Source organism: Lampetra planeri, chromosome 54, assembly GCF_965212315.1.
Source record: "Lampetra planeri chromosome 54, kcLamPlan1.2.h2, whole genome shotgun sequence".
Classification (NCBI taxonomy): Eukaryota; Metazoa; Chordata; class Hyperoartia; order Petromyzontiformes; family Petromyzontidae; genus Lampetra; species Lampetra planeri.
Genome location: NC_136160.1, coordinates 6,805,889 through 6,825,392, shown reverse-complemented (window position 1 = coordinate 6,825,392; position 19,504 = coordinate 6,805,889). Strand labels below are relative to the sequence as shown.

General features: G+C 49.3%; 3 protein-coding genes across 4 annotated transcripts in view; 2 read left to right on the top strand and 1 right to left on the bottom strand.

Moving 5' to 3' along the window:
* Positions 1-19,504, top strand: part of LOC144735058 (septin-7-like) — a 150,681-nt gene that overhangs the window by 27,644 nt on the left and 103,533 nt on the right. The gene's annotated exons all lie outside the window — the stretch shown is intronic.
* Positions 756-5,144, top strand: CFAP90 (cilia and flagella associated protein 90). The gene is given in 4 exon segments (XM_078617452.1): positions 756-1,006; positions 1,009-1,047; positions 3,948-4,064; positions 4,528-5,144. Coding segments are annotated over 4 exon segments (399 nt in total). The 5' UTR covers positions 756-931; the 3' UTR covers positions 4,696-5,144.
* LOC144735110 (homocysteine-responsive endoplasmic reticulum-resident ubiquitin-like domain member 1 protein) overlaps positions 6,729-19,504 on the bottom strand; it is a 28,379-nt gene continuing 15,603 nt past the window's right edge. The window contains exons 5-7 of the mRNA XM_078617525.1: positions 18,180-18,302; positions 15,272-15,886; positions 6,729-14,686 (exon numbers count right to left, since the gene is read on the bottom strand). Of these exons, the coding sequence (XP_078473651.1) occupies positions 14,350-14,686; positions 15,272-15,886; positions 18,180-18,302 (1,075 nt within the window). The 3' untranslated portion in view covers positions 6,729-14,349. The remainder of the gene's footprint in view (positions 14,687-15,271; positions 15,887-18,179; positions 18,303-19,504) is intronic.

Genomic DNA, 19,504 nt, shown 5'->3' with positions numbered 1-19,504 from the left:
AACACAAACAAAACTCCGAACCGGTTTCCACATTTAGTGCTCATCAGCAGGCTCGGGCTTTGCTTGAACCATTGAATACAAACAAAACTCCGAACCGGTTTCCACATTTAGTGCTCATCAGCAGGCTCGGGCTTTGCTTGAACCATTGAACACAAACAAAACTCCGAACCGGTTTCCACATTTAGTGCTCATCAGCATGGTCGGGCTTTGCTTGAACCATTGAACACAAACAAAACTCCGAACCGGTTTCCACATTTAGTGCTCATCAGCATGGTCGGGCTTTGCTTGAACCATTGAACACAAACAAAACTCCGAACCGGTTTCCACACGCAGCGACTCCTCAGCAGGCTCGGGCTTTGCTTGAACCGTTGAACACAAACAAAACTCCGAACCGGTTTCCACACTCAGTGACTCATCAGCAGGCTCGGGCTTTGCTTGAACCATTGAACACAAACAAAACTCCGAACCGGTTTCCACATTTAGTGCTCATCAGCATGGTCGGGCTTTGCTTGAGCCATTGAACACAAACAAAACTCCGAACCGGTTTCCACATTTAGTGCTCATCAGCAGGCTCGGGCTTTGCTTGAACCATTGAACACAAACAAAACTCCGAACCGGTTTCCACATTTAGTGCTCATCAGCAGGCTCGGGCTTTGCTTGAACCATTGAACACAAACAAAACTCCGAACCGGTTTCCACACGCAGCGACTCCTCAGCAGGCTCGTGCGTCACTTGGAGCGAGCCAATCAGGGCGCTGCGTGGCGGTCGCTAGGCAACGCTTCCGGCACAACAAACCCCGCCTACTGCCTTGGCGACCGCGTGCGCAGCAGAGAATTTACAACCGCGGGCACATCGCAAACAACAACAACAACAACAAAGACGACGATCACAACAACAACTGGTTAGCATCGTGGCTGCTGTTGCTGTTGTAATGGAGGCAGTGAAGGACGCTCCGCAGACACAGACGACCACCCAGGGCAACGTGGCCACGCACATTGAAGAACCGGCAGCAGCAGCAGCAGCAGCTACTTCAACACAGCCAAGGAGGTGAGCTGCTCGGTCCCGGCACGGGAACGTGGAAAGTCCCCACCCACGATGATGGTGGAGTTGGTGGTGGGGGGGGCTAGAGGCCCCGTGGTTTTTCTGGATTTTTCTGTAGCGTGTAGTCACTTTAAGATGTTTCTTGTTCATGGTTTTGTTCGTTGCCGTTGCACCCGAGTCAAGAGGGTTATACCTCCTAATACATGGAATGAAACTGACACTTCATGATTGATGGCGCGGGGAAGTTTTGCTGTGACGTTGAGTCAGGGATTCATCTCGGCAGGGAGTTTGTCCGGGGTTGGTGAGGCTCGGGGTGATGGGGTGCGTGGTGGTGGTGGTGTTACCGGGGAAATATTTGCTGAGAAATTAAAGTCTCTGACTTTGTATTCTTTGGGTCTTTTGGTAAAGTCACGTCGATAGGTTCAAAGAAAATAACAAAAATAGCAAAAAAAACGACGTTTCGATCACAACACCAGCGATCGCTTGTGTTGTGATCGATAGATAGGTTAAAAGGAAATAACGACGTTTCGATTACAACAAGCCATCGCTTGTGTTGTGATCGAAACGTCGTCGTTGTTATTTCCTTTGAACCTATCTAAAACCAAATAATATGAATTAATGCAGTCACGAAAGCTTTACGTCAATATTTAGTTTTCTCTGACTTTGGTTAATTAGCAGCAATATTCGGGGTCTGGAGCGGTGGCGCAGTGATTAAGCGGCGCAGGGGTGAAATTAATGTATTTTTACTCCAAGAACCGAGAATAAAATAGAGTTACTGTCATCATCACAAATTTGTGAAATTGTCACCGCTGCCCTGGTGTGGTGAGCGCCCTGACCGTGGCTATTGGTTAGGGGCCTCCATAAATGACGTCACGCATCGAGGGGGGGAGGGGGGTCACACATTTGTGACGAGGGGGGAGGGGGGGTGAGCAATGTGACGTCACATCAAAATGCGCAACTTTAAATAAACATTAAACAAATATAATTGTTATAAAAACACTAATTTTGATTAATTTCCATTAACTATTTGATTCTTTAAATTTACTAAGGTCACCTTTTATTTATTCAATGAAGGAGCATTTTTCTTCTCCATGGGAGAATAGAGAAGCATACATTTTGTGAATTTTTTGAATGATTGTTATTAAACATTTTGATTCTACCAGGGCTTTTCATTCTGTGGAATGAATGTGTGATTGTTATAATTGTACTCTCCATTTTGCTTCGTTCTACTACAAAGTTTCAAGTATTTTTTATAGTTATAATTACTTTTAATATTTTATAATTATAAGAAAATTTCAATATAATATTCTGAACATCTGCAGTTTTAGTTAGACGTTGAATATTTTCAAGTGAATTTTATGCTACATTTCAACTTTCCAACGCCTCCATTTTAATAAATGTTTTTTCCTACAACATCAGAGTGCATCGCCACATTAAATACGCACGACAATGACAATAGTTTAAAGTGATTTCAAGCATGTTTTATTTTCAAAATGGTAATGTTTGGGGGGGGGGGGCAGAGCTTTGTGACGTCATATTTGAGGGGGGGTCTGACTTTTTGTGACGCCGTGTGACGAGGGGGGGGGGGGTAAAAAATCGGCCAAAATCGCGTGACGTCATTTATGGACGGCCCCTTAACTCTCATTGTGTCGTCTCCCACGATGTCACTCTGCGCTATGGAGGTACCTTGAGCGGTGACACGGCCCAGCTGTGCGTATGTTTGCGTGTTGAACTTCTTTCGCACCGTACGTCCCCCACTGTGCTAATCGGAGGTGCGGGAGGAGGAACAAAGAACACTTAAACACTCACAAAAGCGGTTCTCAAGAAATGAGTTTGCAATCCAGATGATTTAAAACGTGCATAGCTCCAGTGGCTTCCTAATATCGGAAGGAGGAGCGTTTCCAGACCGATGGTGAGCCAAAAGCCGCCACTGCTGGGAGGATGAGCGGAGTTCGCGTGATGGTTTATCCCCTTGACGAGATGCGCGAGGCATTGTGGTTCATTTGTGGCGAGCGCTTTGTGTGTGATGTGTGCGACCAGCTGTAGCGCCTACGCCGCTTGTTGCAGAGAGGTTCACGGTTGGAATCTAACGGCCGCCCTGGTGAATACTACTGCGGTGTGTATCGACCGTGATGATAACACCGCGTAGCAAATTGCTTTACAGTGGACGTTAAAGGTCCCCTGATGTCATCCTCAAGTGTAGTGCCATCGCGTGCCGACGTCAGGGTACGAATTTAGCCGAATTCGAATTTTACCAAATTCGATTTTTTTACTTTACCATTTTGAATTTTGCCAAATTCGAAAATCACACAGCAAATTACTCGAGAGCAAATCATTGGCTCCCGACTGCCGGACCAATACCCAAAGTTTCCCAGGTCTGTGCCACGTCTTCGTGCACAGCTCACTCTCGCAACCGAGACTCATCCTGGCCTCTCGATTTCGCACCTCGCTACACAAAGCCAACTTGACATGAAACTATCGCGTGACTTATTAACTTAACTGTGGCGTGACTGCTATGACGTACGTGCCTGTCTTGCAAGGACATGCCTAGGACGTGACTAAACCAAAACTACAACTTTTATTTTACCAGGGACGGCCCACTGAGCTATTTGGCTCTTTTTCAGAAGCGGCCTGGCCACAAATGATAGATCAACGAAGTGGCTTTTCACGTGGAAATTTATAGCAGCCAAATACTCTAAATGCGTGGAGGTAAAAAGCGGAGGACTCGGAGAAAAATCCACGCGACCACGGGAAGAGGGACATGCAAACTCCAAATATACAGGCGTCGGTGTCGGGATGGGACCAAAGACATCCTGTATACCAGGCGAGGTCGTTAATATCTCTCCACCGTGGTGTGACTGTCTGCTGTGGTGTGACTGCTCCGCATGGCTCCTGGTTGTCCGCAGAGGCCGGTCGTGTGCATGTACGACGTGCTGTTCCACCAGCCGGGCGGCTACGACGCACACCTCCACCGGGATGACCGCCAGCATTCCAAGTCGCGGGGCCTCAACGTGCACGCCGAGGTGGGGCCTCCGCCACCGCCACCTCCTCCTCCACCACCTCATCACTACATTCTACATCTCATCAATACATTCTCCATCACCACCACCACTACTGCCACTACCACAGCCAACATCATCACCATCACCACCGCGACCACAACCATCAGCACCATCGACACCTTCACCAGCACCGCCGCCACCAACATCAACATCAGCACCGCCATCGCCGCCACTACTGCCACCATCGGCACTACCCACCTCCGCCGACACTGGGCCTCCCCTAGGTTGACTCAGCCTTAAGCGAGTACCTGGTACAGCGTGTAAAGATCCGACGCGTTGGGAAACAAGGGCGGTCGGGCGCGGTTGCTGGCCACGTCGCCCCCTGGTGCTCTGCGCCGGCCTTTGTCGGTGCTCGCGAAGAGCACTCGGACCCGACACTTTGCATGGGCCACGACGGTGGGGCACCTTTGTCTTTGTCGCGCAGGAGATGGCGCGAGACGTGCCCGTGCTGTCGTCGTCCGAGTACGGGCGGCAGCCGAGGGTGTTCGTGGACCCCAGCGACCGGCAGTTTGCCCGCGTTGGCATCGTGCGGGCCGAGTTCTACCGGCTCAACGGCTCGTCGCTCCAGCACACGGGCTCCTGCCAAAACTGAACCTCACCCCCTCCCACCGCCTTCCCACAGCTGCTGTCACTTCATTCATAAAGGCCCAGGGCTGTGATAGTTTTGGGAGGCGGGGGGGGGCAGCCCCCCACCTGCCCCCTTCTTTGTTTATTCGATTCCTTCCAATGACCTCCGTACCTGATGATACACAACGCTTGATTGCGACACACCTCGGGTGACTTCAATTCCGTACACACAAAGAAGAAGGGTGCTTGTGCGGTCGTCCTCTGCACGTGCAGGAGTTTTAACGTTACAAAGTACACGGGGGTGCCGCGGTGGCTAGGAGATGTTAACTACCTTGCCTGCACATCTGTGGAAAAGAGCTTGAGAGCTCATCAGATTTGTCCGGGATAAACAAAGATTTTGATTTGGATTACTCCCCCACACCACCCCACCCCCCTCGTATGCAATGGGTGATGCAATAAAACGTCTTAACCTTGCGATTGTCTCTCATTTACGGGATATCCCTTAAGTCTTGCCTCCCCTCTCAGCCTCCAACGAGGCCACCGAGTCCCAAGGGCCCTAACCAGTGGAGTGCCCCATCTAGTTGTTTTAACACGTAGTAGTAGTCGTAGTAGGCTTTCGCAACCAACATCCATACCAAAGATTTTTGTTGGGTTAGATCGCGTAGATATGTCGTTAAACCCGCCACCACCCGACACAGCCAATTAGTAAGGTTTGTCGCGTAAGCAAAACGTGCCAATTCGTTAATCCTTTCAACACACCGGTTGTGAGTTGGAGAGTAAACCCACACCATTTACAATGAGTTAACGACTCTGGTGATTACAACCAGCATCAATATTGGAATGTGGGTTTAGACCGGTGTGCTGAAGTTGTAGTCGTAACTAATTGTCACGTTTTGTCTACGTGACAAACCTTACTAAATCGGCCGTGTCGGGTGGTGGTGGTGGTGGTGGGTTTAACGACACATTCACGTGATGTAACCCAAATAAAACCTTTTAGTATGGCCCATCTAGTTCCGTCGTAGACAAGGTGTTAGTACTGCCTGCGTCACGGTATTCGCTAATATTGCACTTTAAACGACCGCTGTGATGTATGTGTAGTGGGTTCTCAGCGAGACAGACGACGTAGTTGAGGCACACTCGTTTATTTAACCAAAGGCGGTAACAACACTTGAAGGGGTAACGGCCCCTTCACCCGTACTAAACGGGAAACACCCCTAGCACTATTCCCTGACTGTCCTATTCCCAGTCCTCCACTAAGAGTGCTAGGGGAGGCTATCTGATCCGGCCCTGGTCAAGCACGGATCCAGCACCCAGCCAACCAGGCCGTGCTCTTACAAGAGCAGCGGTCCTGGAGCTCTTGGGGCCGCGCCACTGGCTTGCCCTACTCGGCCCTGACAAGGACAGCGAGCCAGGGGAGTCACAGGGCCTATCCTGCCGGTCTTCAGTCTTCACTGGTAAAGCTTCAAGCACTGGCCTCGAGCCCTCTGGCTCCCTGCCTTTTATAGGAATCCTCTCCGAGGGGTGGGGCTATGGGGGATCGGATCACAGCACCACCCATGGCTCCCCAGGGTTAACCATTGCGGACGTGGATGTAGACACCCGTGTGTGGGTGCAGACACCCTTGTGTTTCTGTCCGCCTTTCTCCCCGTAACAACCCCTACATCTGTACGTAAGTCGGTTGAACGTCTTTCCCACCGTACGTAGCCAACAGTGATAATCGGAGATCACGATGATCCGAAATTAGAATAAAAAACCAAATCGATAGGAATATTTCTCCACGTGACTACTTGATTTGATTGGGTTTGGGTTGTGGAGGGTATATAGTAGCGTCGTTGAAAATTGACATTGTACCTACACGGTCTAACCCAAAAGTAAATTACGAATACTAAGTTTGCAGTCGACCCACCGAGAAATTAAAACGAATAATTCTGAAATCCGTGTAGAATGCACGATGTGGTCTCGCTAAAAATGTTTTAAAAACACGCCAAGAGATTTTTTATCGTTCCGACAGCCGTACGACGGCTCCCTCAAAAGTCATCGATGAAACGACACAAGACGTTCGTCGTAAATCTGTTTATTAATGCCAAGCAGTGTGCAAATTATGCATTTCAAAATATACTCTTAAACAATTTGGCATTGCACTACCGTAATAATAACGTTTTGTTTCTTGAATAACAGCAACCAGCTGGAAACGTTTGTTCTAAACCACAAGTGTTTTCACCGTTTTTTTTTATCTTAACACGCGTTATGTTTTTTTCCTACGCGCGGCTACAGGGTTTGTGGCGCTGGTGGGTCCTGGTGCGAGGCAATGCATCATTTATGACTCCCCTCATCATAGCCCAGTGCCCCCCCCCCCGCCTGCCACCCCCTCTGGCCTGTGTGCCCCAGTGCAGTTGAACTGCCTGTAATATTTAAACTATATATAACAAAAAATTACCAGGTAAGGCTCACCGAATGGCTATACAGCTTTTTTTCAGAAGCGACCTGGCTATCACAAATGCTAGACCAACGAAGCGACGTATCGTCATCATCACGTGGAGATGTTATAGCAGTAGCCAAATGATGTTGATTCTACGTGGAGCGGAAAAAAAACCGGAAGTCCCCCGACAAAAATCCACGCGACCTCGGGAAGACGTCAGGGTCAGGATAGAACCCACGACCTCCTGTATGCCAGGCGAGGTAGTGGACATCTCGCCACTGCAGCGAGTTACTCGATTACCCGTCTGACATCAAATGGGTATCACACAATTCAGTGTTATTGGCCGCGTGAAGCAAACTGAAACCGCTAAAGTGGCGTCACCTCAGGCGGTTCCGACAGGTGAATATCTCTGGTCTGGGCGCATGAACTATATCCAGGGTCAAAACCTGCTGAGCTTCTGAGCTCTAATAAGAAAGGGCGCTGCACTCTCTGGGTGATCTGCTCATTGGACAGCAAGGTTAACAGATTAATGGAATATTAGAATCCACTGAAATGTTCACTTTACAACTGTAGCCCAGTGATCGTTGTGTTCTCCGCAGGAGGGTGACCAACTATGGCTTTGGCCGTGTAAATTCCACATTATTTCCTGCTCAAAATGAGCATTGGGAGGTGGTACTCATCTCTTGTTTACAACCCAGAGATCGTGGGTTCGATTCCAACCCCGACGCCTGCTGTATATTTGGAGTTTGCGTGTATCTCTCTCTCCCTCCACATTTTAGAAACCTGCGTTTAGAGTCTTTGGCTGCTGTAAATTTCCACGCGATAAGCCACTTATTTGAGCTATGTGACCAGGTCGCTTCTGAAAAACCCCAAAAAACCTGTTTATCATTATAGTAAGGTATTATTATTTTAGGAATTTGACACGTGACTGTCCGCAGTTGCGCGGAGCTTGCGAGGTGAGACCCGCGCCGTCTTGACACGCGCGGACATCGAAAAACTGAGCGGCGATACTTTATTTTGTATTTTCACCTCAGTTTCCCCCCCCTCCGCCCGTTCCCAAATACAATATCCGAGTTGGCGAGGCTTGCGCTGTGGCTATATTCTCACTCGAAGATAACAATCCCTTCACAACTGTCGTTTAGCCAATTTGTTTTTGAGGCTTTTTCACGGGGCGTGAGTTTTATTATTATTGTACACATCAGATGTACGAAGCTCAACATTATCCTCATTTTGTTTCCCACAATTGTGTTTCTTTACTATAATTGTATATATATATTGTAGTATCTTGTTTGCCCTGGTTTATCCCTGTTGTGCGTGTGTTCACATTTTCACACGCATCGCACGGCGCTTCCCTGACCTTTCCGCGTGAGCCGCCGCATGACATAAATGAGCATCGTTACCATTTTCGTACTTAAAATGAAAAATTTAAATCGTGGCAAAAAAAAAATGGGGCAAAACGCATTCTGGGAGCCTCCCCCGTTGCCCCTTCAACCCAACCGAGACCAGAAACTCCACTTGCTCATCAGAAGGAGAAAGTCAAAGCAAAAGTGCAACAACAACGATCAACGACAACAAATAAAACCCAACAAAAATTCCCCCCCACCCCCCCGAAAAAATATTGTTGTTGCTTCAACTTCTCAAGAAGAAATGAAAACAATAACTGGAATCACAGTCGGTCGGTCGATCGGCAGGCCGGTCACGTGCAGTGGGGTTAAGTATGACGATGACCGGCCAGTGTTGAAGAGTAGGCCAAAGAAACTATTAAAAATAAACTGTTTTTTATTTTACTTTACCAGGTAAAGCCCACCGAGCTGTATAGCTCTTTTTCAGAAGCAATCGCAAATGATACCTCAACAAAGTGGCTTATCACGTGGAAATTTATAGCAGCCGCAACTGCAGGGAGAGACACACGCAAACTCCAATTATACAACATACGTCAGGGTCGGGATCGAACCCACGACCTCCTGCATACCAGGCGAGGGAGTCAACATCTCCTAGCCACCGTGGCGCCACAAACACCTTCAAGTCGAGGCCCTTTGGCCAGGAGTGGCGCGAGAAAGCAATTTCAAGGCTGCACCTTCACCCTCTATCGGTCTAAAACAACGTCTGATAAGCATCGTGGTGGTGCAGGTCCAAGCTGCTGCTCTCTGCAGTAAATCGTATTCACAGAAAACGACAAATATCCCCACGGTAGACGCGTGGCATAGTCAGAGGGATAACACCGTCAAGAGACACAGAGCTGCCGAGATCCTGGATTCGAATCTAAACTGCTCACTCTGTACAAGTTGCATTTCGAATCGTCCATCCTTGACGACGGTTTACACATTAGTACAAAAGCCACCCCATATATCTGTTATAACGTCTCTGGAGCCGATTTAACTTTGCGTGCTAATTTTAGAGTCCTCATGGAGACGCAGGTAAGTTTTTTTTTCCCTTTGTTTTTATTGCCGCAGTTCGTTTAATTTGTTTTTGCCATTTTTGGTGGCCCAGGTCAAAATGTTGTAGATGAGACTATCCCGGTCTACCGAGCGCTCTCACCCAGTTCAACAAAATCAACATGCAACTTAGCCGCCCGTGATCATACCGGGTTTCTCAAGCGCAATGAGTTAATTGTTCTCAGCCAAATCAATGACCGCACACAAACAAAGACCAAGTGTAAGATCATTTTCGGCCGCCTCCTTTCAAAAATACGCCATCTCCTATCCCCCCTCCACCCACAATGTGTTCCTCCTCCACATCATGCAATGTCTGTACACAACCCATTGGAGCCGGTCACAGAGCCTTCTGAGACAAAGACAAAGATTCCCCCGTGTATCCTGTAACAGACTGTAGGGGCAAGTGCTGTTCGCGAGCACCTATGAAGGCCGGCACGGCGCACGAGGGGGTGGGTGGCCAGCACCACGCCCGGCCTTTGTCTCCACAATGGCGATGTTTACACACCACACCAGGTACTCATTTAAGGCTGAGTCGACCTAGGGGAGGCCCAGGATCGGTTCAGACACCCGTCACTTTTGTTGGCCGTGAGCGGGAATAGAACTTGGGTCGCCAGATTCGTAGCGCAGCGCGCTTACCGCTACACTACCGCTCCCCCCCCACACACACACGAAAAAACTATAATTAAGCTTTGGCTGAATTTAAAAATATATACTGTACATTTGATTGGCATGTATCAAACACTATTTTCGAGAGGAACGTAAGGACAAGAGGCATGGTGCAGGGCCTTGGAAGTAGTTCTGGTACATCAACTTCCTTTGACGCAAGGGTGGCGATGCCCTGCCATGCTTAGAACTCCAAATAACAAAACAAAAAAGTCTCAATCTGAAAACGATGCAAAATAGCAGCATGATTTGAACTTAAATCAGAACATTAAAAGGAAATATAATGGTTACAAAAATTACAAAGTATACTGTAAGTAGGAGCTTAAAGCCAAGACTAGATTTTAACAAATTATAGTTGCTACGGGAGTGCTGTAACATAACACGTTGATATTTTTACAGGGATGAGGGCGTGTATATATACTGTTTATGTAGAGAACACAACGTTAAGGGCAAGTGCCTGTAAACTTAGTAAACCGTCCGTACCTCACCTCCCGACCCGAGAGATCAATTTGCTCGAGTTACGTATGCATTCCACACACCTATGGCAAGGCCCAGTATGATTACTCGAACACAAAACACCGCCGCGGACTTCACGTAGAGCTATCCACGAGGTTTTGCATTTGAGCAGACCCCGTCGCTCTGTGGCAAGTCAACGGGAGGCATGCTGTGGATGGACTGGCAGCTGCCAGAGCAATGTGGAATGTCCGTCAGTGGCTTAGTTCTGCCAGAAAGGACGAGCGCGCCCACCCTCCCGACCTCCCATCTCAGTTCATCGGAGCAGCTAGAAATTGTAATTCATGGATATATTTTTCCATTTATACTTCAAACGAGGCACGGCCACCCAGAGGCTCCTGGAGGTCTATTGTGTGGCCGTCTTTTGTGCGAAGGCCATTTACCCCCCCACACCCTCAGGGTGGCCCTGCGGTTCGGATCTGAGGGATCTAGGCCATGATACATTCCAAGGAGGAGAAATTATTCTTCGGAAAACAAAGTTAAACTAAATTAAAGGAAATTATTCAACTATATATATCTTTTTAACCAGGTAAAGCCCACCGAGCTATGTAGATAGTTTTTCAGAGGCGACCTGGCAATCACAAATGATATAGCTCAACGGAGTGGCCCTATCGTGTGGACTTTTTTCGCAGCCAAATACTCTCTGTAAACGCACGTCGATTCCAAATGTGGAGGGAAAACCCAGAGGGCCCGGAGACAAATCCACAGGGGGAATACGCAAACTCCAAATATACAGCAGCAGCAGGCGTCAGGGTTGGGATTGAACCCACCACCTCCTGTATACCAGGCGAAGTAGTTAACATCTCCTAGCCACCGTGATGATGATGAGAGAGAGAGAGAGACACGCAAACTCCAAATATACAGCAGCAGGCGTCAGGGTCGGGATTGAACCCACGACGACCTCCTGTATACCAGGCGAAGTAGTTAACATCTCCTAGCCACCATGGCACCCATATCCCAATCATTCCCTGCATTGTAAGTTTATACAATTTGACGAAAACAAATCACGTGCACGCAGAGATGTGTATATAATACATATATATATCCTGGTCATTTTGAAAAAGTGGTCTATTTTATCTCGTGAACAAAGGCGCCCTGAGACATTAATGGAAGGCGCCTTACAAATACATGTAAATTATTATTATTAAGTGGTTAGCTGAAAATAATACCCGTTATTTTGTGTTTTTTTAAATCAGGGATTAATTTCAATAAGACTTTTTCGTGGCCGAATTCCTGCAGATATTTACCTTGGGGCGGGGCTTTGGATATTGGAGAGCCTCAAAAAAACCATGACATTTCTCGGGGTACCTCGTTTTCATCCCGTCAATTTTCGGAAATAAATATCCCCTTGTGTCAGCCAATCGACTTTCTTCAGGAAATATCGAAGGCCAGTGGAACAACAACATCGTCATCATCGTCATCACTCCAAACGTCGGGAAAACACTTTCTTTACAACCGTTCAAATATTTCCAAGAACGTGTTATTTTTTAATTCGCCTGCGCCTGGTGACGATAATAATATCATTTGCAATGCGCTCAGTCGGAGTTCGCTCTCAGAAAGACGACGGGAATGGTCAAGAATGATCCAGAAGGCAGCCAAAACGGGCGTCCACAATATCCCCAAGTTCTGGGGTGTCATAAAATCGGGATGTTTTGGCCAACTGCATCAACGAGAGTTCATACACGTGGGAGGAAACCGGAGCACGCGGCGAAAAAGCCGCGCGTGTGAGGGTGGTGACACTCAATCCACGTATAGATGGAAATCAACCCACTTGCTGTAGTGCTACAAAAGCCAGGGTATGATGGCAATACAGCAAGATTGAAAACGAATTTCTTTAGAACCGCTTCATGTTGCATTTAGTTTGTTGTTCTTCCCCCGCACCTCTGATTAGCGCGGTTGGCTACGTACTGTGCGAAAGAAGTTCAACATACGTACATACAAGCCGGAAGGTGGCGACCTCATTGCCCACGGGTAGGGAGTTTCACGACTGTGTGCGAGTGTGTCTCTGTGCAATCCACCAACCCTCGCTTACAAAGTGCCGGGTTAAAGGAGCGCAGTGTAAGCCAGCAAGCGCCCAAAGCTCCGATCGCGGAAGGAGCAACCTAAAACCGTTATTTTATAATCGATCTCGTCGATTCTATGAATATTTTTCTCCCTTTCGTATCAATGGCGGGAGTTATTCGCGCGACCGAGCGAATGGGGAAACCCCGGCGCGTCGCGAGGGCCACGTTCGCGAGCCTGGCAATCCTGGGGTGCGCGACACGGAAGACGCAAAAATAAACACAAAAGCAAGTTTCGTACGACGCGCGCCGACCGAGCCGAAGCCCCGTGGCTGCGTCTTGTTGTGCGCCGTCGGCTCGCGAGTGAAAGGGCACGGCCGACGACGATAATTCCGACATCGCGAAGGAAGATGCGTCATCTCTGGATTTCCGTCAGCCGCGTTTCTACGTCCGCACAGCCTCGGCACGGGGGCCCGTTCGGTGCATTTCGCTCTCGCCGTCCCGCACCCACCTTTGGCGGCGCACAACCTGGGGCCTGTAATTATGGCCGGAGACGACCCGGGACCGAGTTCTTGAAAATATATCAACTCTGAGCACACCACGTCCAGGATGCCTCCTCGCTACTATGGATGTGGCTTCCCAGACGCGTGTCAGCGACCAGCAGTCTACGACCGGCGGCCAAAAAAAGATGCAGAGCGCGGAATTGAGCCGCGGCAAAATATCGTGGCTTGACGCACTCCGTGGTTGTGTGGCTCCAACAGGGTGGGCGCTGCTGGAAAGCATCTCTCTGTCTCGCGATTGGATGAAAGTCATGGTTCTAGCTCGGGCGACAATCTAAAGGAAGGCATAACGGCAAATTCTTCGCTGTTTTTCTTTATACAGCAATGCACGTCGTAGGCCATTTGTAGCAGACCGGCCATCACGGGTCGAATGATGTACGTATGTTGAACTTCTTTCGCACCGTACGTGGCCAACCGTGTTAATCGAAGGTGACGAAATAACAAAAAAAATTGATCGCGTTAACCGTCAGCTCCAGAATGGCAGCGCGTATTTCTGAAGCTGGGGCGCGCTGGAAGTATGGGTGTTACAAATTTGTTCTATTTTTACAACAACAAAAAAAACACATGTTCGGTCAAACTTCACCGGATCAATATCGCTTCGATAATGACCATTAGTAGCTTCCCAGTTCATTGCTGGGTTGCGTCTTCCTTTAAATATAACCCCCGGTGATATTACATTTGCATGGGCATTCGCCAAAAATAAATAACAAAAACAACTTTTGCCAACAAAAACGTCCTCGTCTATTATTGCATCGTTAAGTCACCTGCGTATATTCGCAAAACGTGTCGCATTTTGTGCGATCTTAATTGTTACCTGGACGCGTGACACACTGGGCCACTCCTGCGATCATCTTACCCCCGCGCAGGCCTTTCGGTTTTTTACGTCCTAATTTTGAGATAACTACGAAAACAAGCAGACGTCCGACAAAAAAATCGGGGGCGGAAAAATTATTTTAAGTTATTGCGCGGCCGCTCTTCCCTTCAAAAGTGAGCGCGCAAAAACAGCAACAACCCCCCCCAACTTGCTACTGCAGCAGCAGCAAGAGGAGCTGGAGGAGGAGGTGGAGGAGGAAGAGGTGGTGGTGGCGTTCAGTTCCGACCATCCTGCTGCGGGCCCTCGGGCAGCAGCGACGCGAAAAACGAGAAGAAGAAGGAGCAAACGGAGACGGAGATGGCGCGGGTCCAGCCGTGTGCGCCCACCGGTGGCGGTGGCGGCGGCGCTGCGGCCCCGTCGACGGCCGCGGGGGTCTCTCTGGCTCCGTCCGCAGGGCCACCGGCGGCGTCGTCAGCGGCGGCGCCGGCGGGAGCCGGCCGAGCGACGACGTCGTTCCGATTGTCGGCGGCGCCGGCGGCGATTTGGTGTCTTGGGTTTGCGGGGACGTTGGCCGGGGCGGCACGGCGGAAGGGGAAGATGGCAGCATGGTGCCTGCAAATCGTGAAAAACGGGACGTTTAAAAAATTGCGATACGTTTAAAAATCTATATTTACTGTATGTATGTTGAACTTCTTTGGCACCATACGTAAATCGGAGGTAAAGACAACCAAGGGAAATGTTTTATCCCGATATATTTTCACTTTTTTTGCTTGTTTAACTGTATGTGCCTGCGGACAGCACGAACGAGATGGCGTGGTACGAACAGACAGGGTGTATGCAGCGTAAACGAGTTGCAAAGCAACACGCAAACGTGGGTGAAAAACACTCGGCCTTGGTGCGTTTTGCAGAAATCCATCGGCCTTTCCAGAATAATTGCACCGCCTTCCGCCCTACACTATTTTTTTCATGTTATTGTGGGTGTTTCTCTCGTTACGGATTTAAGTACAAATGAGATGGTGCAATGGGGACAAAAGTAATTACGTACAATCTGAATCGTTCACTCAAATTTCCACCGACGAATCAGAATGGAGACATTTAATCGAATCGCAAACACCTGCAGAATCGTGAAAGTTCAAGGACCTCACGAAAATCCACCGAGGAGGGCAGACCACGCGAGCACGTCACGTGACCACTCACAGGTAGAGCAGCAGCACGGTGACCATGACGACGAGCATGCGGCCCAGCGACGAGTACTGGTAGAGGATCGCGAAGAGCGCCGCTCCGCATGCCAGCGAGTGCAGCCAGTCCAGCCAATCGGCACGGCCCATTCCATCGTCCTCGCCCATGGCTCCTCCCACCAGAGCTCCCCCGAGCACCGCCCCTCCTCCCCCTCCTCCTCCTCCCCCCATGGCCCCGCCCCCCATGGCCCCTCCAATAATGGCCCCTCCCACCACGTTGGCCCCCCCCACCACGTTGGCGCCCGCGACCAATGCCCCGCGCGCGTTGGCACCGCCGACCGGCGCTCCCTCCGCAGCGGCGATCCGATTGGCTCCTCCCACGTCGGCCCCGCCCACATCGGCCGGTCGCCCCGCCGCGTCGTTTTCATTGGCCGCCGCCTGGGCGCCCTCTCGAGCCGCCACGTTGCCATTGGCCGGCCGGCCCACGTCGACTCCGCCCACCTGGACGATGCCTCCCAGCATGGCTCCGCCCACCGCATTTCGATTGGCCGCCCTGTCGGGGGCGGCAACGTCTCCCGCGTCCCCATTGGCCGAGGGGTCGTGGCTGACGGCCGATGAACCCTGGACCATGCCACTGGACAACATCTCACATGTTAGTGACACTCCAACGCACACGAACTCATCGGTGGTGCGGTAAGAAGAACAATGCGAACTTCAACTTGTAAGGCGCACAGTATTCGCTCGCTCTCGAAGGGAGAGATGGACGACTCAGAGGGGCGAGAGCAGGAACCACGGACGAGCGGGAAGGCAGCAGTGACGCGGTGAGCCCTTGCGACCAACAATTGCCCTAGCTCTGCAGTCCTCTATATATATTAAGATATTCTCAGCCAATTCATTCATTCTCTTTGGTTTTTTCGGTAAAGTCACGTAGGTAAAAAATATAATAAAATAAATGAAAACAACTAAATTAAATCACGACGTTTCGATTGCAACACAAGCAATCATCATCAGGTGTGAAAACTACAGCAAGAAAATGTATTACTTTCTTGCTTTGGTTGTCACACCTGATGATGATTGCTTGTGTTGCAATCGAAACGTCGTGATTTAATTTAGTTGTTTTCATTTATTTTTCACCTACGTGACTTTACCGAAAAAACCAAAGAGTATGAATCCTTGCAGTCACGAAAGCTTAAAATCTAGAATTAATTCATTCATTTTTAAACATTATGTACGATTGTACGTTGAACTTCTTTCGCACCGGACGTAGCTAACGGCGCTAATCGGAGGTGCGGGGGGGGACAACCAACTAAACACAACAAGCAGTTCTAAAGAAATAATTTTAAATGTAAAAAATTCGTTTTAAATAGAGTAGGGGAATGGCAGTCAGGAATTGACATCAATTTCAGATTTTCCTCAGATAATCAAGATTGGAGGTGGGGTGGTGTGGAACAATGCTTGGCACGCGCTACGGTGCAAACCCAGTGGCCCGAGTTCGATCCCCAGCCAACCGGCACAGACCCAGCATCGTCAAACATCCGCCAAGAACGACACGGCATATGGAGGCCTTCATCCAGTGATAGATGTCTCGGACAGTGGTTCTCAACATTTGTTTGGCTACTAAAGTAAAACCTTGGATTGCGAGTAACTTGGTCTGCGAGTGTTTTGCAAGACGAGCAAAAATTTTAAATAAATATTAATTTGATAAACGAGTGAGGTCTTGCAATACGAGTGGTACGTGTATACGCTTTGTCTGCCGAGCGTCACGTGATCACAACTGATATACGAGTGCTTTGGATTGCAAACACGTTTCCGGAACGAATTATGCTCGCAATCAAAGGTTTTACTGTACTGTGATCCCCCCTTGTTTAATATTGTACCACCGCCCCCCCTTGCCTGACCCAACGTGGTTATGAGAAATCAATGTATGAATAATGGACATCAATATTGTAACCGATTGTCTATTTTGTGAGGTAAATCCTAAAACTAGCCAAGTAGCTGTGAGCAAATGTAAAAGTTAAACGGGCGCTCTGCACGCGTGACCTAGTTTGTTCCTGCTTGCTGGTTACTCTTGGAAACCGCATTGTTTATGATCAATGAGTTTAAAAATATATTTTATATCCTAGGTTGCCGTATGGATTTAATTTAATCATAGTTATTTTATATTGGCAGATTCATACAACGCGAGTTATTCACTGATGACTCTCATGTACGATAGAATTTCACGCAATTAATAAATCACCTCACGTTACCCCCCCCTGGGAGATTGCAACGTTACCCCCGGGGGTCCGCGTACCCCCTTTTGAGAGCCACTGGTATGGGGGACGACTGCGTGCAAGCGATACGGTGTTCAGCACAAGTCCCCACGAATCTGGCGAATCACTCTCAACCACGTGGACACAGCACGAGAGACAATCCGTATAGGTGGCAGTGGAGACGGTGGTGGTGGTGGTGGTGGGTGAAGGTGGTGATGCAGTTGGTGGTGGTGGTGGTGGGTGAAGGTGGTGATGCAGTTGGTGGTGGTGGCGGTCGACATCTGTGGAAGGGGGCTTCATAGCTCTTCGGATATCTCCAGGATAAAGACCGATTATGATTCTGGATGGCGGTGGTAGTAACGGGTGGGAATTACTCGCTAACAGCATTTGCCCCAACATCCTGTCAAGGCTATACAAGCGATCTTTGTCTTTGTTTGGTGGTAAAGGCGGTGCTGGCCACCCACCCCCTCGTGTGCCATGCTGGCCTTAATAGGTACTTGTTACAAGCACTTGCCCCCCACAGCTTGTTAAGGCTATACGGGGGATCTTTGTCTTTGATGTCAGTGGTGGTGACGGTGATGCTGGTGCTGACGGTGGTGGTGGTGGCAGCGACGTCGTTGGCGGTGGTAGTGTTAATGGTGGTGGTAGGGGCAGGCGTGGTGGGGTAATGCTCACTATCGTAGGTAGTACTGCCGCGCGTAGACCTGCTGCAGCCAGTGCAGGTGCTGCCTGTATGCCGGGTGGTTCTCAAAACCCGGCACGGTCCCGGCCACCCCGCGGAACGGACTCTGCGGCGGCCTGCGCAAGGGGGGGCAACGGGAGACACCAACGCGACGTCGTCAAGCAAGGTCTCGCAGCGGCCGCTCGGCGGGACAAAATAGAGTTTTGCCGAACATTTCTCATGGCTCTAGCAGACAACCACGTGGGTAGCACGCAGTCCGACGTCGTCCAGTAATAATAATGATGCGGAAAGTATCACGTGTGTCGACTGAGCCGAGGCCCTTGCAGTGAGAGAAGCGAGCGAGCGTGGCGCTAAACATGAGAAAGTGCGTTGTTTGGCAGGTCGAACACAGCCCCCTCTAGTCCCCAATTAGTGCGGCTGACATGCAGCTGGGTATTTCCCTCTTAACCCTTTCCCGCTCCGAGACGTCCACAAGTTGCAGGATGGGTGTCCCGTTCGCCGCCGAATTTCGGAACGCGCGAGTGGTTTAGCGTTAATTATATTTAGAAAGGCGTAACGCCGCTGTTTTTAAAGTCACTGTACTCACCGCAGAGAACTATAGCAACACGACCGCTGCACTGTGATAGCTGGCGCCAAAGTGTGCCACATTCCCTCCCGCATGGCCTTTTCCGATTCCATTCCGATGACATACGTACAGGTACGTCATCGGAACAGAATCTGAACAAAAACCGATGACGTACACGTGCGTCATCGGAATGGGAGAGGGTTAGGAATATTACGATACACTTACAGGAGGACCACATCCATAACCTTCCATCAGTCATAAAAACCGTACCAAAGTTAAGAATCTCGCGTTATATCGGCCAACAAAACAACATCTGTGATAAAGAGCTTCAGAGCTCATCGGATTCCTCCAGTCAAAAAAAAACATCCTGATTCTGAACACCGTCTCCGCCATTGCACACGCGACTTCCTCTAATGTGGGTGTCTAGTTAAAGAGTCTCACCCAAATATCCATTTACCAAAGCCTCGTTAAGTGATACGCCGGACACGTTATTTGGTGACGCCGCCGCCGCTGCTGCTGCTGCTTCGTTGGTAGTGGTGCACAAGCACAGTGAACATAAACACTCAAACTTATTCGTGTGCGACCTTAACATGGGAAAAACATCATTGGTGCCTTATTCGCCAGTAAAAAAATATGATAATTGTTTTTTTACCCTTTTATCTGGCAACAAAACTGACACCTTTTTTTACGAGGAGTCATGTTTGCATAGACCACAATACCTGCAGTCATAATGCAAACAAAAAACATAGCTCT